Genomic DNA, 23,885 nt, shown 5'->3' on the forward strand with positions numbered 1-23,885 from the left:
AATGGTCAGAAATAACAGGAAGTGCACAGATTTTTGTCAAATAAGGTAATACAGACTCACAGACTATACTGTAATACGTGGGTCAAACGTTTACTACAGCTCATATAGTCACCCCCATTGGCCCATTCTGAGCCAGGAAAAACCCTGAAGTCCTTTCTTTCCCTTCAGCAGTTCATTTTTCAGCTCATTAGCTCCTTAGCTACCTATATCCTACTATCTTACAAAGGTGAGACGGTTGTATGACACTGACATAACCTCAACTAGCCTAGGGTTATCTTATTACAGTAAGGATGAAACAACAGATGGCTAACTTCCCCATTTAATAATCTGTCTTCATATATTAGCTGGTTTAGAAAGACTGGCGGATGACACAGAGTTATATCTTCATTAATAACTTGAAAGACTTTCCAGAAAACAAGGCATGCGTTGTCTGCAATTTTTCTCTTTCTGCAACTCTCGGTTCACTAAGGTTGTTTTTCCTGTGAACGGATATGACGTCACGATAATTGATCCCAGGGGAGAAAATACATTTTTTAAATCGTCCAATTATATATCTCGATACTTTAGTGAATCGATTGTATTTGTCTCACCCCTAACCTACACTACGTAACTTGAACATGGACAGCTTTTTGAAATGAAGGGGCCAAAGGGTCACATGGGGCATCCCCCCTGGGCTGGTTCTACAGCAAATGATGGGGCTGGGGTTGCAGGTCCACAGCTCCTCTGATACCGGCAATGGGCAAACATGATGTCACAAATGCTTCTTTAGTAGAGAGTCCCAGCAAGATTTTGCCGGTTGCTGTCATGAGCAGCACTCATGGTTCTCTGACTGCTTAATGCCTTAGAGATCCCAGGAAACAAACAAGCTTGTCATCATCTTGTCTCTCCAGGACAGGAGAGGCGTTTGACCATTGGGCCAGAAGAGGAAAAGGCACAGAGGCACACACTCACTGTATCGCTGATGGGTTGTTGTGCTGCCAGTGAGTGGGTGGAATTGGTGAAATTGGGTCCGTTGTTCCAGTTACTCACGACAGAGCAAGAGACAAAAGCGGCAGGAGTCAGCGAAGGCTGACAAAGCCAAGAAGGAGTCACAGCCTTTTTAGCCATGATGATAACAACCCTGAAGGGTATTGTTGTCGTTGTTGCAAAGTGAAAGATTCATAGGACTTCTTGATAGGGACGGAGTGAATTGATATTTCTTGTGGTGTTGAGGCATAATCCTGTTTGGGTAAACCTTTTTGAGATCCAGTAGAGGTTGGAGCACATACCCAATAGAACCACTTATTCAAGAAGTTCAAAGTGGATATGAACCTATTCAGTTGTGACTTTGTATCACAGCAGACCTAGAGCTGAAGTCTTAATCATATATTTGTTTTTGTCTTTCAACATGCATGTGGATGTATTGGTTTGGTTAGTTTCCCTTTCAAAAGCTGCAGAGTTATTTGGAATATTAAACACATCTTGGATTCAAATTCATCCACATCTATTACTTGTAATATGACACATATAAATAATTGTCGACTTGACTTGATGGTTGGAGATGAGCTCTTTTTCAATGAGTTTTTGACACCTAATTTTATTTTTATAATAAATTGAGACTGATATTGTAGAGCGATGCTGGAAGTGTTAAGGGAGAGACAGACTGGGCAGAGTTCCATTGGCTGCTTTCATAGGTTAGGGATTATTTATTCCTGCTGCAATTGAAAGAGGCTCATTTTTTAGTCTTTTGATGACTCAAAATATTATCCAAGGATGTGTGATGTTTTGGCACAAGTGTGGTCTAGCTTTTTCTCTACACCACCCCATCCACTCACAAACCCAGAGACGTTTGAGCTTTCCCTGTTTTTATACACTTTACAACAGCTCTATGTGGGTTTATTCACTAATGTACAGATGCATGTACCCGTAGATTGTTATTAGACATGGGGGATACATTGGCTGGTTTAAACAATCCAGATATTGGGCCCTATTTTGACGGTGTAAAGGGCGTTGTCTAAAGCTTGTCGCACACAACTATTTGTGCCGTGTCTGACTGTATTTTGATATTTAAGCAGTGCACATTCAGGACGCAGAGCTTTGAGCAGAGCGCAAAGTGTTTGTATTAAGTCCATTGATTATACTGTACATAGGTGTGTTTTGGGTGTGACTTAAATCAAACCAATCAGGGTGTTAGCTCTCATTCCCTTTCAGAGCCAGGTTTGCCTGCAGACTGGTGCGTTGCTATTTACCTGGCTGTATGAAGTGTGTTTTCTTTAATAGACCAAACTCCAGCGGGATCATTTAATGCCCCTCCTTTTATTTGGCACATGAACATATAGAACAAACACAGGACACTAAATGAAATATGTTGATGGCTGATTTAGTTCATGTTTCACTGAATTACTCCCACAACATCGGAAACGATCAGAAAGACTCAGTGAATATTTTCACGAGGCACAATAGCGTATCTTCCTTAATAATTAAAATCTCCTGACACGCTGACAGGATTGGACACTTGGACAGGACCTATGTTTACTAAATTTCTGATTGAACATACACAACATATAGTCCAAGCCCTCTCAATTTAAGGGAACAGTTGCCATTAAAAGTCTGTGCTTGTTGTATTTGGCAGTCATTGATCTAATTTGTCAGTGGTGAATAAATAATGGAACACAGTCCAAGTATTGATGAGATTTTTTCCTTTGTGGTTTCCTGTTCACTGCCCTTAAACTAAAGTTTATAAAAGCAAAACTAGGCAGTCTTGAACTCATAAAGTATACAGATTACATGCTGGGCTCTATTATTTATTGATATACGGCATTGTACTTGAGCTACTATTGATGAAATATCATTTTGTTTGAGAAACACAAATTACCATCCTGTTATTTAAATCTAAAGCAATGAAAAGAAACACATTTGCATCTAATCTTATGAAATGTGTAACCAGTTTCTTCTTATGCCTGATGCAATATGCATTGAATCATATACTGTCACTGATCTTTGTCTTTTAAATCATATTCTAAACCTTGTTTTTACTAAAAGATGAATTCAAGAAACATGTGAAGCAAAGGGCAAAAAACACTGGTACTAGAAGTATTTAGTTATATTGTTAAGATGCTGTGGGATTCTGTTTACAATGTTTGGGGAAAACTAGTTCAAATGAGACATTCTTGGAAAGATTTTGTTTTTTTCTTGTCCATTGTAACATTGTGCTGCCAAAGTGCTCTTTGAGTGAATTTACTCAAAACATGGATGCTGCGTCTCTAATGAAGAAAACAAATGAAAGGCGAAGGGAAAGGTTCATAGACAGGAAATGAATTCTTGAACACTTGCCCTCTGTTGTTTGGGGGATTCTTAAAACCGTTAAAACAGTTTCTTTCTTTTAGTGAACAAACTTCTTCAACATCTGATTTTGTTTTGATCACTTTTTCCCTGACTACACTAAAGGGATTTTTTTTCTTCTCCTTCCAGGGTAACTTGAGAAGCAGCCATCAAATATCTCCCCAGGAATTCCTGGGAGAGCTCAAGTGCGGGGTGATGGACGAACGCCTGGTTGCCTGTCTAGACTCATTGCGAGTGTCCTTAACCAGCAACCCTGTCAGGTACAGAACACAATTCTGACAATGGTTATAAATTTGCTTTACTTATTTTAGGTGCACTGTAGATGGCCTCTTTTTTTAAAATAGCTCCACCTTTTAGGCAAGATCTCCTTCATATTATAAATAAGAATAATTTCAAGTTAAATATGGCTTCAATATTAAGCAATGAGAGGATTAATAAATGCTATATCATGAAAAAAACACCCTTGCTTTGATAATATTGAGTCTACTCAGAATAGACCTAGACTCAGATTGAATTTGTTTAAAACTGATTAACCTACTGTATGGAGAGTTCTTCACAGTATAATTTCACATTTTGCTTTGGCTGACAAAAGGTGACATGAGCATCTGAGTTTTAAGATTGTCTAGGATGCTGTTTAGGATTCTGAAAGACTTTGAAAAGTTAACTGCCCAATAATATGACCAGACATTTCAACACAGAGTTGCATTATTTGTGCAGATCATTTAACCTATTGAATGAAATGTTCTATTGAAGCCTCAGAGGTGCTCCAGCTTTCCGCTACGTGAGTTGTGTGTGAGAATAAATGAACAGATCTTCCAGAACTCTGGATACTACTATAACCCATTTCACTTTCCCATTGTTCTATGCAGGCAAATAGTTTAAATTAATACATAATGAGGGTGCGGACATTATCATGAACTTTTATTGAATGTAATAAAATCAAATGCAAGAGCCCAATTATAAGCACTACCTTTAAAGTTTCGAATGTGGCAGTTTTGATCTGTGTCTATGTCAATGGGGTGTGATTTCTCTGCAATGCTTTTTCAGTTAAAGTGTTCCTGAAATAGAATTATGTTCTTGAACACCCAATAAGATCTGATAATAATGTAATTTAAATGTATCCCCTAACATTCTTAATGTCTCTTTGTTAAGTAACTAACCTCTCCCCAATCACTTTAAAGCCATAAATGTTGTCTGCTTCTCCCAACTTAAGTTCATAGTGATTGGATATCAACATGGGGGGAGGGGCTTCATATCCTAGCACATGGACTCACAGGCACTGAGGCACACACAAACAGAGCCAATCCTGAGAGAAACACGATGCATTGAACTTGATGTACGCAAAACCGCAACTCACAAGCAGCAGTGTTGAACCATGGTAGCCATTCTGAATGGTTTCATATTATTATTTTTACAAAAGGTCTAATGAAAATTACTCTTTTCTTCTTTGGGTTTTTCATGATGATTTTCACACATTTCACTCTGTCGATAATCAATGAATTTTGAAAAGCAGAAGTAAAAAATTCCATAAGTATTCATAACAATAATTGCATAGCCACGTGATGTAGTTCTTGGACGTTGTATGCACTAGTGCTGATTCCTGAATAATACAAAATCTTCTTTTAGGATGGCAATTTTCATTTCAAAATTTGAATCAAATCATAATTTGTGTGTTTTTCCAACAAACAGTTTTGATTCTGTGACCAGGGGGAGGGAGCATTCCTTTGGTTCTTTCTAAGCCCCATTGACAGGCAAATCCCTGGCAGTCTTGTCCTGATTGTCTCCCTTGCTTAGACTTTGATTGCCGCTTTGGGCTCTCTGGCTAAGGTTGGGGATAAGCAAATTTGTTTCAGATTAGCACATATTGTGCCAGAACCATTTAAGGCACTGAAAAACCTAAGCATTGCATTAAGCCTTCACTGGCTTTCTTTTTGTCTATAACAGTTCCATTACGTTACGCACAGACACACAAACATATTGTATATGATAACTGTAAGCATAGGCAGAAAACTATTCACCATGGAAATTATGGAAATTAGAATTCATTCTCAAGACCAAAAACACAGGTAAAATATATAAATAAATAGGTTTCACAATACACCATATTTTGTTGAATTAAGATGGTTTGATAAAACCTTTTATTGTTGCAAGTCTCCTCTTTTCAATCCTCTTTGTTATTGAACATCCCTTTAGCGCTTGAAGTGTAAGCACTTGAGTTTGCTAACTGCTGTAGTCCTACCACAGGTAGTGTTACTATACGAGCCAGCTGTTTCAAGTAATTTTCCCCTGAAGCCAGATGGCATACAGATTCTCACTGCAGTGAACGTAAGTACTCATACATTTAGGCATATGTCCTTTTATCTGATGAAAGTCCAACACACTATACAGTAGGCCAAAACAGATAAAGAGACACAAGAGTCCATAGGGCAGCAATGCTCAAGGGCAACAAGGCCATTTGTTATGGCTGGATAATGTTGAGATAATGAAAAGAACCTGATATCAGAGATTAGATCATGAACTTTTAAAAATTTTTGAATTAGAGTCTGCACCAATGGAGATTTTGAAATACTTCATGGATGATAGCAACTGGATGCATCATTGCATGCTTTAGTTTTGCAGAAACTCATGGATTGATGATGGTAGAGTGTAGATTACTAGTCTACCTGCACATGAAACACTATGGATAAACCTCTATAAAGATACATTGTGCTGATTGTCTCTTTGTTCCACTTATGGGACAATTTCTGAAGGATTACTACATGGGAGAGGCCACAGTCACAATTTTGTATTTTTTAGGATAAGAGTCTGTGTTAGCAAGTTCTTAAATTGATATCTTCCAGCTGAAGCCACCTTTATCCAACTCAGGTCATCCACAAAACATTTCCGAGAGCCAGACAGTGAAGATGAAGCTTGTCTGCAAGATACTCTTGATCACACTACTTGAGATGTTGCTGAGAAGGAGCAAGTGCGTCTCCCATTAGTGAGAAGCATGCAGTACTTCAATCACAGATCCATGGCTGAATATTCACTATGATTACCGGTACCTCTAATTAAAAAATGTTGCACATACTTTTTGAAGCCAAACGTGCAAATGGGGCAGTGTGTAATCATTCTCGAGTTCAGGGATCTTTGTACATCGGCTTCTTCAAAGGACAAATTCAGGGAATGTGACAAAGCAGGCCAAATATGATTTTCCAGAGTGTGGGCCATGGTGAAGATTACTACTTGTGCTTTCTCATGGTCAGGCCAGTTTTATAGGAAGATTTTCTATAAAAGAAGTAATGACTGGAGAAAGCCAAGAAGAAAGGTCTCGTTGCTCAGAGACTCCTTGTTGACTATGTCAGGTCTGTTGGGGGCAAGACCAGGGTAGGCATCACCAAAAAGCTGCTAGATTTAGTTGCAAAATACAGGAGCCGTTGCTACCTGGGTGATAGGAAGAGAAAGAACGAACAGCAAGTTGTTGACATGTAGAGAAAGGCCTCAACAGATGAGCTGTATAATTTGAAATAGCAGAAGGCTAGGATGGAGACTGACATTTACGCCCTTGAGAACTCGTTGGATGAATACGCTTAGAAATCAGAAGCTGCGGGCAAACTGACCTCCATCACTACATTCCCCACACTGGAAAAGAAAAGAAAGAATCTTTTTGGAGATTGAAAAGTGGATTTATGAAACACTTTTAGAGATGGGAAATATAAATGGTATTATTTATATTGGTTGAAATAGGTATGGCTCTCTTCTGGTAGAAACACGCCATAAGATAATTAGTTTGTACATTTTAATGCTTCCGTCAAAGCTTTGCTGACACCACATTTGTCATATGCTTTTTTTCCCCATATCAAACTGTATTGCTTAACATAAACTTATTTTGTTTAATTTCAATGATGATTTGTATTCTTCATGTTCTCATGGACATTTCAGAAAATAATGGTCTCAAAATGTTTTGCTACATGGTTTGGAAAGTTATTGTTAAAATCTGTATGAACCCTGATAACCAAGCTCTCTCTCTACACTCTCACACAATGCCCTTCTTTTTGTAAAACAGATCTGGCATGCATCCGTCTTGGTTCATTGAGGATGACTGTGGTCTTGCATCATCTTATGGAACCTTGCTTTGTAGTGTATCACTAATCTTTTCTGTTGGCACTGGGAGACGAGTCATATGAGGTGTGTGTTTTAAATGCTGCTCTCCAGTCAGATCACATAATGAATTTGAAAAGTGAAAAATTGTTCTTTAACACATGCACAAGGAGCAAATTCTCTGATTATACACTTTCAGAAAGCTACAACAGAGGCTCACATTGCATACCGTGTTGCGTCATATTTCCTTTCAAAGCAGAAATACATCAACCAGCAAACTTAGACATAGTCAGACTCATTTTTTGTTAATGGTTCAGGACAGGTTCAGGAAATTATTATTTTTCATGAGCTTTATATTTAGTTTGGTCAATCATGGTGCCTGTGAGGGATAATTTAATCTCAGTTTAAAAGAAAGAATGGACCTGGACTGTACAACTACCTATCTTACTTCTTTTCCACCTTACCTCTAACCAGAGCAGCATCGGTGATTGAATAACACGTTTGGTGTTAAAGCAGCTGGAATCAGTTCTCCCATTGAATAAACCAGGTTTCAGCTCTTTCATAGCTCATATAAGTTTCTTTCAGCCCTGCTCACATTTTTGAGTTCACATGTGAGTACTGAGTAGCACTGACTCCCACTAGTGCTCTCTCAAACCTACTTATACTATAATGCATGAGTGATAGTGAATGGATGGAGGAGTATAAGAACAGGGATTTGGCCATATTTTCTAGAACCTCTTGAGCATGAGAGACTTTTCAAGTTTGCCAAGAAGCGATAATCAGTGTTAAGAACTTTATACCATGAAGGATCCACTATTTGTGGATTTTTGATGAGATCTGATGAGAATAATTCATTTGATTAAAAAAAAAAAAATCCACTGAACATCTTAAATTATATTATTATATTAAAAATAACTAATTGAACTACTTAATAACTGACTCGCCACTATCTGAACAAGTCTTTTATACTATCTCACAACATTAAATGGCTAATAGGACTGTTTTATTTTTGGGTTGTGCTGTGTGACTAAATGGTTGTATTAGAGTTATTTAAAGACACAGACTAAGTTTGTTCTTGTCAAACACATATGATGCTGTATACTGTAAATGTGTGGATAAATACGCTATCCAGCATTCTCATAAACTGTTAAACTAATAGCAACTGTCAATGCTTACTTGCTGGTGTTCCTGGGATCATCACCTATTTGATCCTGAAGGAAAATGTGTCCTGTAGGAACAGGCTTTTAATGAAGTCCTCATTATGAGACTGAAAGTCAGGGCTCGTGTATGATGAAACAAATGGTTTGGCTTGACCATTTACATTTCTAGTTTAGAATCTGTGGTTGAGCAGCATGTCACATCATATCATCTTGTAACACCATTACAACCATGAGTTTTTTGATTGATTTAGCAGTAGCAGTACTTTCTCTGACACTGTTTTTAGATGCGGATCACCTTCACTTTCTTGGCTCCGACCAAAATGTCTCTGATTCTAAGCCTCCATTCAATTTCAGGTGTTTTTTTATTCTGCGGGTATAGGCTGATAGGATTATATGCTCCCTCATCAGGTTTCTTCTGGCAATGCAGACAGACTTAAAAGTAATTTTCTACTTCCTGAAGCTCCATAGTTTCACCCTCTGACTTGCCTCTGACCCCTGTATGCACTACTTAGCTCAGCTATTCTTTCTCTCTCTCTCTCTCTCTCTCTCTCTCTCTCTCTCTCTCTCTCTCTCTCTCCTTCTGAGTAGACAGGCCACAGTTCTTGCCCACAGGACCAGCAAGGCTACAGGAAGTAATCTTGTTAAAGAATTTGATAAATGGATCTGACAAACGAGTGGAAATTGTTTTTTGATATTATATTAAAACTGACCCTCGGGTTTGAGACTGCAGATTTATTGTTTTTCTGTTTAGCTTTGAAGTTTAGCATCCCTCTTATTTTTTGAAAAGCACATTTTATAAACCGTGGATGCTTCCCTGGCTCTCGAAAACCAGTTACCCAAGTATTGCACACTAAGATACACAATGCCTTTAAGTGATAGTACTGATGGTGTGTTTTACTGTACAAAATACACACAAAAATACCTTATCTCTTCTCATACACCAAGTGGCCACTTGATTAGGAAATGAAGAATGTGTAAAATGTAATACATCAAATGCAACATCCGAAGCATAAATTTTAACAAATATAACACATTTTGATTGACACTGTCACAGAGGGGTTCTTTTAGCAGTAAGTATATTATTGAGGTTGTAATTTACAGTGGGTTTGAGTTGCAGGTAGATAGGGGGAAATATTTCAACATTATTATTTTAAGTCCCACAGAAAATGTGTTCACGGTATTGTATTACAAGGTTCAGTGTGGTATTAAAAAAAACATTTAATCTATACATTTGAATGTTATTGTAGGTATTGATTGTTTTTTAATCGCAGCTCTGGTCTTATTCGATGGAGTTCAACTATTGTGTTGGTGTTTGAGAAGCATTTTTAGTTAATTTAATAATTTTAATTAAATTAATTAATTTTTTCCATATTATAATTTAGATTATTATGGCAGATGTGTTCATTGCCCATCCTGTCATAACACAAAAGAAGTGTTGTGCACTGTTTTACACCGTTTTCAAACTCAAATCTGCATATAAACACAAATAGTATCAATTTTCCTGCAGGTTTTTAAACCTTCAATTTGAGATATAGTTTAAAAACTGTTGCTTTTTCACAAACACTGTTGTTGTTAATAGCAGTCTGTTACAGTGATGGCATTTAATCCCAACTGAATAAAAAGACCATGTCTATTATTTCAGATGTCCCACATTTCTGTAACTTCAGTCTCCTTTCCTCTGTCCCTGGAGAACCCTCTTACAGTATAGTCAGTTAACTTGCGATGCTCGGGACAACGTTGTGAAGTTAATTTATTTCTGGTCTGTATCCGCCTTAGTGGGGTGCAGCGGTGTGCTGCACTGCCTGGAAACCTTGGAGGCACTCTCCTGAGACGCCGTTAGAAGTCAAGCTACCTTAGCTGTGAAGTTAGCCAGATAAGGAGCCTCATTTTTCTCTTTGATTTATGACTGTTTTTGTTTCCCAGGGATTGGGATGATGAATTTGTTTTCCGTATTTCTTTAATGCTATCTCTCTCAGCGTGGTTCTTGGTGTCATTCTGAAATGATAGCCTTCAGTCCAATTTCTGTTCTTGATGACAGTATGTATCTGGTCATGTCGAGAAAATAAATAACTGTATATTGCATAGTAACAGTATCAGAGATAAACTATAGTATATTATAATATATATATATATTTATATATAATATAGTATATTACGGTATAGTATCGTATTTTTTGAGAGACTTTTAAATTACAGAGTATTTTCATATTTTTTTGGCAGTGTATGAAGGGACTCTAGACTGGCTCAATATGTTTGGTTTCATTAAACAACTTGTGTTCTTATTTAAATACAAATTAAGACTTTGTCCTATTATAAAGGTTGACCTTGGTTCAGAAGGCAGAGCTGGTTGTCCTCTATTTAAAGAGAGGTGCTTTGATCCTTGACTCCCACAGTCCTTGGTCTGGAAACTGAACCCCATATTTTTTATTGTGCCTTCTGTGTTAGCGTGGGAATTGTAACAAGTATCAGAACGTGATGAGCCTTTGTCATCACTTTTTGTACGTTGTTGTGTAAATCAATGAGGTTTGACACTCTTTGTAAAGCCTTTTGAGTGTGCAGTAGACTAGAAAAGAACCATAAAGAAGAAGTTTATCTACCATTTACCATAAAGCTGTGGAAAATGTTTTCAAATGATTTTTACAAAACAACTGCTGCTAATGCAGAGGACATGCAGGCAGAGAGAGTGATTGAAGTTTCTCATTTGGGAAGTGGGAGGGGTGCCAGATGTTAGGAACTAATGAAACCCAAGGGCTGCCAGAGCATGCTAGATTAGCAAACAGAATTTAAAATACTAATTACTTTAGAGGCCAGACAGATAACATGTCAAATACAAACTACGTGAAGGGGGAAAAGAATAAGAAAAACAGGTCACGATATGAATTTCACCTCAGATCCCATTGAAATAAAATACACTTTGTATTCATAAAAGTTAGCTGACAGGGCATTTATTAAAGGACATATGCCCCAACGCTGTGGGTGCCTCCACTGGAAATTTTGAAGTTGGCTGGCATGTTAAGGATTTGACCGCTATTGATCAGCCACACTCATTTTAAAAACAGACTTAATTGGGGCGCTGGTGGGGCAGTGGTTAGTGCGCATGCCTCATATATGGATGCTATAGTCTTTCAAGCGGGCAGCCCAGGTTTGAATCCAGCCTGTGTCCCCTTTCCCGCATGTCATTCCCCACTCTCTCTCCCTGATTTCTCACTCTATCCACTGTCCTATCTCTGAATTAAAGGCACAAAAAGTCCCCCCCCACACACACACACACACACACACACACACACTTAAAAATACGGAAGGCTAAATTGTGAGATAAAACAGCAGACGAGATCAATAACTGTGTCCTTCCTTCTTTTCTGCCTTCTCCTGCACTCCCTGACCTTCAACTATGACACTAAGACACACCCCTTCGATACATTCTTGCCTCAGCCTGATTGTTCTTGCTCTGAAGATGAGACTTTGCTCGAGCTGTTATGGAAAGCCATTAGATTGTCTCTTTCTGGTCTCTGAGATGTCTGCATTTGCCCTGTCCTGTATTAGAGGCATTTCAAAGCTGACATATGTCACCACTATCCGCTTCCACTTCTCCCTCGTGTTTCATAGCACATGTCTATCAAATTTGTTGCAGCAGACCCTGACTGACAGTGCAGGCCTGTTGGCTTCTTGTGCAATAATTCCTGCTATAGATCAAGCGATGCTTTCTTTCATTTTTGCTCTGTGCTTTGTCTGATGGCGAGAAACTAGCATGCACTTTTCTCTGAGCTATGCATTTCAATGAAGCTCATGTCAAGACCCCTGGCTTGCCTGCTCTGTAACCTGGAGGGCCTGAACCATGGCCCAGTGAAAAGTGTAGTCTAAACTGATTTTCTGATGAGAGCCTCATTCATTCCCCGTCTTCATCAGTGTAGCAATGCAGTTTTTTACATCCTCCCTCTTTTTTTTTGACCCACACACACACACATACTGTAGTCGTACACTTTGATGACACAGAACAGAAGCCTATGTTCTTTCTTTACCTTTTTGTCCTCCTTTTTTTAAATAGGACACCGTTTCTAATATGGTTTTCATAGAACTACTATAGAATGAAAGCCCTTCTGATTTAAATTCACTTTTATTGCATGTGCTCAAATCACCATCGTAAGTCAGGGCAAGTTGGAAAATGAATGCTTGTTAACATTGCAGCCAATGCATACATGTTACTTGCTATTTTGACATGGTACATTACAGAGCATAGATTATGTAAGGTTTTTTAATCAATTTTAAAAATTGGTATTCATAAAAAAGGGATGTTCCCCCTAAATGACTTGCATAGTCCTATAACTCACATGGTACAGTTTAGAAACCAAAACCCAAATGTCTAAGTTTAAGTATGAGCTTGTTTGTATAAGATGTATGCATAAAAGGTAATCTAGACTTCTAAACAAAGAAGGAGTAAATTCAGCAAACTGAAATTGAAGGCATTGTAAAGCACCAACGTTTACCTGCTAAGTTAGCTGACTGAAGCTTAAGCACTGTCTCAGTGGCAGTCAGGTTGCTGCAGTGGTCCTTTGGTGGATTTTCAATAAAATTAAGCAACCTTCTCTCCAAATGTATGCCGTGCACATTCAAAGTTGCTGTCATACCTTTTTTTTTTTAAAAAGCTACCCTCACTCATATATTGAGTCCGTATACCCAAATCTAATACACCGAAATAATGACAAGAGCAACTATTTGGTTTGATTGGAAAACACTCGTCATCTTGCTGCAATCAAAAGGTTGGCAAGTGTGTTTGTAAGTTCAAAAACAAAAAATAAATTAAATATCTACTGTCTGTTATAGGTGTGTCCCCCCCCCTCGAAAATTCAAAGCATTTCACTCTTTTCTTTTCTTTTCCAGAAAATAAAACTATGGCAAGAGATAAATGAGTTCACAGGCTCACGTCATCTCCCCTACCTATTCGAGAAATTAAATTCAGATAACAGCATCCCATTTCATGTTGTCACCTTGAGAATTTGTGTGGAGTTGATGCTGAGAGGCATGCAGTTTGTTGATTAGAACTGTACAAACACTGAATGCTAATGTTCAGAGAGAATTTTTCAGTTTCAATCAGGAAGGAAAATACGGTTTCTCACATTTCACTCTTGCTGTCTTTTTCTCTGTTACCTAAAGGCTTTTGCCTAAACTCATAGAAGAACTTCTCTGTTCTTTTCAAGGCGTTGCTGCTCTTTGTCTTGTTCCCTACCGTCACTCGTGGGTGAAAACCTTGGATCTGAAGTATAGGGTTTGTCAGTAACAAGGAAAAGTAACACTGTTTTCATCTTGATTGTCAGACTGTTTTGATCAGATCACAGGAGCCTCTGTTCTTTATAGCACATTGCTTCTGTAATGCTGTACACCACTATTACACACACAGCCTTGTTCCTTCAGCTGATTTAAATACAGGGTTAACAATGATTGTTATCGGGTAGTGGAAACAAAAAGAAAGTCTTTTCATAAATAAATATTCTATTTCTTCATTGTTTGAAAAGGTCTCACAAAATATGAATCCCTAGAGCTTGAAGCTCATGCTATATTTATTCACATCTGCTTATCAACTAAAAATCTCCTTAAATAAGTAAAAGCCTTATTATTATTTCTTATTATAATTCTGCCTGTTAAAGAAAAGCTGTATACACATTTCCCCCCCTTTTCTTATGGTAAGTCTTTGATTTATAGAGAGCCTAGTATTCATTAAAGAGAAATTACCAGTTGCTGTAACAGCTTGAACATCACCTCTACACTATTGTGGAATCATTATTTTTACATTTCTGCATCTCCAGCAAAACATTTGCTTTTGTGTTTATATGAGATTTTATTTATTTTAAAAGGTATATTTTGGGGATCTTTATGCCTTTATTTAGAGAATAGACAGTGAATAGACAGAGTTAGAACTCAGGGAGCGAGAGAGAGAGTGGGAAATGACATGCAAGGAATGAGCCACAGGTTGGATTTGAACCTGGGCCGCTCGCTTAGAGGACTAAAGCCTCCATACATGGGTTGTAGGGACTAATCACTATAGGCTTCCAGTGCCCTGTTATTTGAGATTTCAATCCTGAAATTCAGAGTAGGAATAACTTTTTTTGGGGCTTTTTTTCACTTTAATAACAGAATTGTGCCCTAATAATGGAACATAAATCTATATACCGGTAACGGCTTGTCCCAAGAGCTTCACAGAACTCCAAGTTATCCATCAAAACCCCTTTTCTTTAAAGTTAGTCTCAAATCAGCTTTCAAATAAAGAGCAGCAGGAACATTTCGATCCTTCTGTAACGTATTTGCGGGAGTCATGTGAACTTGCTTCACCTCCTCCTTTGCTGAAAAATGTCAATTGCTTCATAAAAATATAACTTCAATAAAAATCAAATTCTGTCCCCTGCCCCCAAGCTCCTCCTTCTGCATTGTGATTGCTTTTTTTTTTCTTTTGTTTGTTTGTTCTCTCAGAAGATCAATGCCAGTGTCTCAAGACCTTTAAGTTTTTTATTCATTTGAGCTTTTCTGCATTATTTTCACTGAGTTAACTGTATACATACCAAATTATATCTACGGAGCCCTTTGATGTTTTCAAACTGAAACTTATAGTCTTTAAAGATTGATTGAAATGCCTCAGACCTCAGAATACCTATGTGGTCTTTCTGTCCAGTCATTTTCAGAGACAAGTTTGATAACAGAAGTTTTAATTTACATTTAAATGACTGTGTTGTGAAGTGTATGCCTTGTACACACATAATGGGACAACAGAGGAAATGGAGAAACCTACAAGGATTGTATAAAGAATGACTAATTGCTTGTCCAAACGTCATTGCTTGGTTCAGAAGTACTTTGTTGACTGAAACGACAAACAGAGACATTTTTTGTGAGCATATTACTATATGAGTTATAACTTTCCATCAGAAATGACGATAATTATCTTGCATTGTAGAATGTTACAACTTTAATAAAAACATAGAGAATGCCTAATTGTCGATCCATAGAAGCTTATTTCACATGTCTTGATACTTCTTATCAAAGCGGATCACAGTTTATCAAATATGTAACATTGTTAATTGTGATTCTGTTAAGAAGTTATCTTCAGTAACGGTTAATTAGTTCAATCCATTAATTAAAGGGATACTTCACCTGTTGAAACATGAATCTGTATTGACATTGGATCATATATGTAGTAGAAATGTGAAATACATGTTGAAGTTGGTGCCTTCTTGGCCGTGAAAAGGCAGAAAGTGTCGTTTTGGCTCATGTTGATGAAAGACACCAAATCCCAGAATGCACAGCACCGCAGGCCACTCCCACTAAGGTCTTCTAGTTCAGAATCAGAAATACTTTATTAATCCCAGAGGGAAATTCGATTGTTACAGTTTCTCCAAAAGATACAATATAGCAGTAGAAATATAGTAATAAAAACATTTACAGAAATATTTACTTCAACACATAAGACCATTTCCTCAACTGATTCCGAGATTTCTTCCAGAATTGATCTTGGAAATTACTGGCAGAAAACAGACTCTATGTCTGTTTCCATAGGAAAACAGTAAGAGCACCACCGGCTCCAGCTCCTCGTCCTCACCGCCGCCGACAGGCTGCCAACAGCTGAGTTGGCAGCGGCCGGCGGCGGCAATATAGTGGCGAGACGGTTGATGCCGACAGGCCGGTCTTGTGTCGCGACCAGCTCATGGCGGCCAAAAATCGTCATTTTGCGTCACTGGAAGCTCCTTTTCAGACTTAGAAATACAAAGATTTCCCATCTCAGGGGAAAATGAGGGCGGGATGCACGACCATTCAAAAATACTACCAGGTTTGTAATGATACAAAGCTTAATGCAAATAGGTGAAGTATCCCTTTAAGTGCAGATTAATGTTAATCGCTAATGGGGCGGCAGTAGCTAAGTTTGAGGGGCAGGTTCAAGTCCCATTGCGTACCATCTCTGGAAATTGGTCTTATAGCTGGAGAGGTGCCAGTTCACTTCCTGATCACTGCCGAGGTGCCCTTGAGCAAGGCACGACCCCCCCCCCCCCACCACCACCACCACCACTAGCCAAAGCTGAATTTTTTAATTAAAGTGTCCTGGACAGAGAAGAGCATTTTGGCTCGTTATTCAATAAGCTCTTTGAATTACAGGAGATGTCAAAAAAAATAAAAATGAACGATAACAAAAACCCAGATTCAACAGACGTTAAAGGTTTCAGTGATCATTTTCAAATTAACGTCCATGTGAAAAATGAATTAAAAAATTAATGTAGATAATTTACGATTATTGGATGTGGGCCTAGCTCCTTTTACTATACGACAGTTCAAAGTGTAAATCAGTACAGTAGGACTCATAATATATTTCAAAACTATTTGGATATCATTTAAATGAGCAGTCAAAAAATTATTCCTGAGCAGTTTTTCTTATCAGGCATGTATTCGTCGGTCTCCAATGTGTTCTACTGCAGCCTGTCTCCTGTTGTACAGTACTGAATTCTACATGTGTTTTCCTGTCCGTACACAATGGTCGATGAGTATGTAAGTGCTGTCAGTTGTCAATCTTCCACTGTTGGGATATTAATTTATTGTGTGTTGTTTCAGTTGGGTACAGAACTTCGGGCATGAAGGTCTTGGATTGCTGCTGGACATTCTGGAAAGGTTGCTGTTCAAGAAACAGTAAGAACATGCATTTATTTATTCATTTTCAAATACTTGTCTAATTCAATGAAATATTTATGCATTCATACAATCAAGACTAGCAAACAGAAAAAGTTTGACTCTTTGTATTTGGAAATGTAAACAAATTTTCATACTCTGTGTTAACCAGTTGTAGTTTTAATGTTATACATTCCAGATAAACTGCTTGTCATCACTTTCTTGTCTCCCCAGGCAAGAGAAGATTGACAAAAAGAACCAACATAAAGTCGTCCAGTGTCTCAAAGCCTTCATGAACAATAAGGTAATGAGACCTGAGGATTTTTTTAGTTTAGTTTGTTTGTGTTCCCGTGATTACTCATTGACATATGTATTTATTTAATCTTATTTCTATAATTTTATTCCACCTCAAAAAGGTGTCATTCTTTACAAGTTTGGTTGAAACAAAAACATTACAAGGCGATATGAATATCAGTCACTCATTAAATCAATCAGTCAATTTAAAAAAAACAATGTTATTAATGAATCATTCACAATCCTCAGAGTACATTGTGTCTCTTGGCGTGGTTGCCATTTTGATCTTTCTTTTGGAGTGTTTGAGATTTCATGTCCTGGCTGTCACAAACTTTCAATGCATTAAAGGGACAGCTATGTTGGCGAGTGAACAGCCCCACTGAGGCCTCAAAGTCAGTTTTGAACTAATCCCATGCTAATAGCTTTAGAAAATACATCCAAAAATTCATACGCCAGTTGTCCTTTTTAACACGAGGGAAAAAAGTATATGAAACGATGTCCTGTATTTGGTGTTGTTTCTGATCTCCAAGGTTAATTGTAATCTCATCCACATCGACATCTGGTGTTTTCATTCAATTACCAAATTAGACATTTGGGGTTTCAATTAGAAGGGGCTTATCATCAGTGAAGGAGAATAGCAACAACACAACAATATGGAGCAAATTGAGTGGAGTTATACTCATCTCCTGATGCAATTTGAATGACTCTGTTAGAAACATTTTCCCAGATATAGGGACTAAAATTCTGCCGTCTAGAGTTTTTTGACGGTACAGGAACTGGAAGACAATGAAAGTGTGAAAGAAAGGACATAAAGAATTGGACAGAGAAACAACTCCAAAATTGCTTTTTGTTTTCATGTGACAACGTATTTCAGTCCAAATTACAGAACTGTCTTTGTCTCAGCTTTTAAGTATCATTTTGAATTGATATTGTGGCTTAAACAAAGGGGCAATTTTTAAATTTCCTGCCTTTTAAAATGGTTTTATCTTTGTGGCTCTTCAGATATTAAGCAATATACGTGCTAAGAACTAGTTAAGTTTCAGATTTAGTTCTCAAGGATACGTGTTAGGGAGAAACAGATGTATTTTCAGGGACATAAAAAGTAGGACATGATAAAGAAAAAAAATATATATATGCTGAAACTAAAATTTCTGCATCCCTCACTGACCCCATTTCAGTCATTATGTGTCTTGGTAAATAGATTTCCCTCTGAAAAGCTTGCAGCTGACTATATGATGAATCACTGTCAGTCAGTGTGGAAGTTCAGTTCTTCCATAAACTTGATTAATTCATCACAGTTTGCAATCTATCAAAGTTAAGTATAACAATTACAAAACTATAAACACAATGATTACCAGATGAAATGATTCTACTTAAGGTACCGTAAATAGTAATATTGAACTATGGCCATTGGCCAAGGCCTCAAAATTTGCACTATAAAAATGTTATATTGAATTTGTTTTATTCCACACTACCTCAGCTTTCCCTCCTTGTGTGCTGTAAGCTTACAGTAGAGACAGAGAAAAGAAAAGGATCTTGCCACATGGAGCTAAAACCCAGCGGAGACAGATATACAGCCACTCTGGCACAAAGTGTGCTGTAAGGTCTCATGTAATCCTGCGTCTCAACAGGCGCCAGACGCCAGCATTTACCCGTAGGCCTCTCTGTCAGCCCAGACCTTTCCCTGGCTAGAGAGGCATCTTGGGATGGGATGTACCCACAATGCCAAGAAGACAGGTGTTCTCTGCCAGCTGTCATTGCAGGCTTTTTTTTTTTCTTCTGCCTTCTTGCATCAAGTCACACAGTTTCAAATGTTCCATTGTCTCTCACCAATGTTTGATAATGTAATACTAAAATTTAGCACACACTGAAACTTTAAACGTAAAAGTTTTTCTTGATACAGTTTTGTTCTTTTGAAGCTTTTTGACTTGCGTGTCTGAAAACTTATGGGGCCTTTCTGATAGTGAAGCTACAGTATTGTGTCAAGCTATGAGCTTTTACTTCTGATAAATTGTCATTACTAATATAACATAACAAAAAGTAAGGCATTTTATTAAGGATTGATGGATTCAGTTCTATAATCACTACACATTCCAATTTTGGGTCAGTATTTACACTCTATACTCACTCTTCTCTTTACTATATCTATATTTACTGTTCATAACTGTAAGCATGTTATTGAGCATTGAGATGCTTGCTATTAGTTTCCAAAGTAAAGACAAAAATGGTTAAAAAATAATCAAAAATGTTCAGGGTTAGTGTATACGTTGGTTAAAATTATGTATATGTATATGTTATAGTGATGTAGTGTGTGTATCATCACCTGCTTTAAATGTGCCGTTCTTCAGGGCATTCACAGAGGACAAAAACAGCTCATTCATTTTTTTCTGGACTATACAACCTCAACAAAAGTACTTGTTGAGCGTGTTCTTGTCATGAAGTTTGTTTGTCATGCAAATGGTTAAAGGAAACAATGGCTTGGCCTTACATATAAACCTTTAATCAAAGTAAACGTGCATTTAGCAAGCAACTATATATATTTTGAGAAACGAGAATAGAATCTGGATATTACAAAATGTAGTTAGCTGTCTGCCTCTTCAAATACATATAGCCACCATGAATCAGGCGAACAGAAAAAAACAGCTTTAAGTGCTTAGTGACGTTTGGTATTTGTACCAGGTCGACAAAAACTTGCCTGAAATTGTTTCTCAAAATCTCTCAAGGAAAATTGAAAACAAAAAAATGCCTTCCTTGATAAAATTAGAGCCCCTTTCATTGGTGCACAAAGGATGTCTTCATTTTAATGTTTTAATTAAAATGAAAATGTAATTTTCTAACAATGCGACATTGATGAATTGACTTTTTTACAAATACGCCACAAACAATAGATGTGCCTGAATGGCTTGGTATTATTAAGGAATAATTGCAGTTCTTTCAGTTCAGTTATTCATTGTACTCACTAGGTTTGCAATGACATTGGCACATAAAATATTGTTTTATATAACAATGGTGTTTTTGCATTTATTTTTGTGGACAACACAGAGTAAAACTTACAAATCAGTTATTTAAAATCAGTTTGCCTTGCCTTCTGATTTCTCTTTGCTTGACAATATAGCGTCAATTGTATGATGCATTATTGAAAATACTGCTCAATCCCTTTTGGATCTCACTTTTGAATTAATCTGTGGAGTTTTGTCTTCACAAGACATTGTTTTACAGATTCACATGAAATCGTCTACTTGTTATTCTGAATGGGCAGAATTACTGAGAATCTCGGTAATCATGCTTTGTCTTTGTGTTTCCTGCAGTATGGCTTGGATCGAATCCTGGGGGAGGAGAAAAGTCTTGCCTTACTGGCAAGAGCCATTGATCCCACCCAGTCTGCCATGATGACTGACGTGGTAAAGCTGCTTTCAGCCATCTGCATTGTGGGCGAAGAGAACATGTACGTTCTGTCTGCAGTCATTCTGTCAAAATTTCTGCATTACTGCTCCTCATATGTCCATTGTTAAGTTAACACAATCTAGAGTCTTACTCAGCTTGAGCTGTAAATTCAATTCTACTCCAGTTGATAACTGTATTTATTTCTTATTGTTTATTATTGAAAACCACAGGTGCAGTTTAGGGCTTTAAATGGTCAGCCTAAAGCATAAAACATCAATTTGCAAAAGGCGGCCTGTCACATTTTCTCTGAAAAACTGTCATGGGATCTAGCCTATTATGAGTGCCATTTTCACTCTCAAAGAAACACAATACTGGTGCCAGTGTATGTTGAAGTGAGGCTGTATTGCAGGAGTCGTGCATTTAAGTAGATAAGATGTTAGGCTTGTTTTACTAAAGGTATTGGCAGGGAAACAGGTTCAGAGATTTCAAGTGAATGTCAAGTGAGTGTCAAGTGGTATTTTATAACAGAAGAGAGAGAACATGTGAGGAACACAATCCCTTTGCTTTTTCAAGTACAGGCTATGAGCATGAAAGTCATTTTTAAAATGTCTTAAAAATGGGATTGATATCATGAAGTCATTTCTTGTAGTGAAGGTGATGAAATCCCCAGGAAAAGCCCTTCCATTTTGGTGAAATTGACAAGAATAAGAAGCCCTGATACAGTAAAATGGGAGAGGGCTCATGTTCAAAATCCCTTCAAATTAATGTATTTCTTCATTTTTTTCCTCCAATTGTCACTCATGCATTTCATGTTCTCATTTAGTTTGGAAAAGGTCCTTGAAGCCATCACCACAGCAGGGGAATGGCGAGCCATCGAGAGGTTCAGTCCCATTGTGCAGGGACTACGAGTTCGCTCGGTTCAATTACAGGTAAGTACAGCCGCTCACCGTGTCAGCTGTGTTATTTCCCTCAGAATTCTCTGAAATGAAATATAAAAATGCTTCTGGGAAGGTGACCATTTTGACATATCCCAATTCCCAACCACCTGTTCTCAGGGTTTGTTAATCATCTCCACATTATTCACTTTTTCCTTTGATCTAATTAAGTGTATTTTTTACTTATACGATTCATTTAAATCCTAACTGGTTGAGGGATGTAAATCCAAGATGCAGTCACAAAAACATGAAGCCCCTTCATACTGCTTGTATTTATTAAAGTGTTGTTTTCTTTAAATGTTTTATTCCGGTATTTTACTGATTCTAATATTGTTCCATGAGGTTATGTTGGTGAAGTTTCTACTTAAGATGCATTTTAGTCTTTCAACTAAACATTGCTAAGTTACAAGTTATCAAGAACTTTGTTAACAGGATTTATCATTTGCATCTTTGGGTGGTGTTATTATTATTAGCTCTATTTCAGTGTTTATCCTCCAAAGATTGTATTGCATAGAAACTTTGACTAATGTTACTGTTGGCACTTTAGGTAGAGGGATGTCTATTAATAAGCTGGGAAACAAGCTGTATTGAAAGTACACCAGAGGAAGGACTTATTTTAAAAGTGCATTAAAAAAACAAAACAAAAAAAACAATCAAAAGTCCACTGTATAGATTGAGAACTATTTCCTTGTCCACGCACCTCGACCATCTCACCACTACCATAAAACCTCTCTCTTTGGACAAAATCATTCAGCTGCATGGTGATCTCCCGCTGACACCTACACTTGAGATATTGCATATGGACTGTTTTAAACAGAGACAACATCAGTCGGTTTAAATGAACACAATTCATGATGTAGCTGAGGGATGTGAAGAGAGTGTTCATTCGTCCAATACCTACCATACACACAATACAAAAATCCTAGGTGTATTATCATTTGCCCCTGTCGTACTTTCCTATTGACCAATGGTTAACTTAATTAAAAGAACTAATCTTTTTTGCCCCACCCTAAAGTATTATCTGTTGCATTTGCATTCAGTTCGCTTTAGCCATTTGACAGTTGCAAAACTGTAGGGACACTCATAGAAAGTTTTATTTTTATTATGAATGACAACCGTTTTTTCTTGTTGCACAAAAAACATCTGCGGCTATACAGGCATCAAAGTTCTAACTGGACAGTCTTACAGGCCTTAGTTGTGTTTAATTGATGCTTTGTTCCAGCTTCGCAGTTCCTTATACACAACACAGTTTCCTTTTAAACCTCTGCATTATTAAAGGAGAGCAACTCTTATCTTAACCATGGCAGTGTGCAGCCAGAGTCTCTCCGTCCTACTGGACTACATTTATACTCGGTCTCCCCTGGCACCCTTTGGCTGAGGAAAGTGTGCACTTACTCTGTAAGTGTAAATAGACACATGAGGGACCACCAAAATCAAAGCAGCCCAGATTCTTTTCTTGAAGTCTGTGTGTCTTTATGTTTTTGTGATAGGCCAACAGACTATACTGAATAAAAGGCTGAGACTAATGAGGATCATCTTTTAGTGAATGATTCACTTTTGGAATGAGCATCAATCTAATCACAGACTTGAAATACACATCATCTGTTTGTTATGTTATAATAACCTCAAATGATGTAAAGCATTGCAGTAATCCCACCATTTGACTTGTTTATCTTCAACAGGTTTCATCCCGCTTGCCGTTGATTTGATTTAAAATAAAAGTTTTATTTACTGCCAGCAAAGAGTATGAGAAGGAAGGAAACAATTACAGAAATGATCAGAGAATTTTATTAGGATATTAGTAAGGATTTCTAAAGAACCATTACATCCCAATAACATTTTTAAACACAGTTTTTGTGTTACATTGCTATGCAAACTACCTGTATGAAATGATCAAAATGGTAATCTGAAGAAAAGTAATTAAAAGTTTGAGTGTCATGGCAAGAAAAAAAAACGGTGCTCTCAAATTGACAATGGACTCTGCAACATCTGAATATCCTCCTGGACTCTAGCATTGCCATACCCTCTTTTCACACATGAGTGGTTTGCTTTACTGATCAATAATAGATTTTTC

General features: G+C 37.5%; 1 protein-coding gene across 3 annotated transcripts in view; it reads left to right on the forward strand.

Annotated features, from left to right (window-relative positions):
- LOC109985509 (protein diaphanous homolog 3) overlaps window positions 1–23,885 on the forward strand; it is a 167,203-nt gene that overhangs the window by 18,600 nt on the left and 124,718 nt on the right. For all 3 annotated transcript variants that reach the window (XM_065952839.1, XM_065952841.1, XM_065952840.1), the window contains 5 exons: window positions 3,451–3,581; window positions 17,145–17,219; window positions 17,433–17,502; window positions 20,801–20,937; window positions 21,700–21,805. In XM_065952839.1, the coding sequence (XP_065808911.1) occupies window positions 3,451–3,581; window positions 17,145–17,219; window positions 17,433–17,502; window positions 20,801–20,937; window positions 21,700–21,805 (519 nt within the window). The remainder of the gene's footprint in view (window positions 1–3,450; window positions 3,582–17,144; window positions 17,220–17,432; window positions 17,503–20,800; window positions 20,938–21,699; window positions 21,806–23,885) is intronic.

Source organism: Labrus bergylta, chromosome 3 (assembly GCF_963930695.1).
Source record: "Labrus bergylta chromosome 3, fLabBer1.1, whole genome shotgun sequence".
In the NCBI taxonomy this organism is placed as follows: Eukaryota; Metazoa; Chordata; class Actinopteri; order Labriformes; family Labridae; genus Labrus; species Labrus bergylta.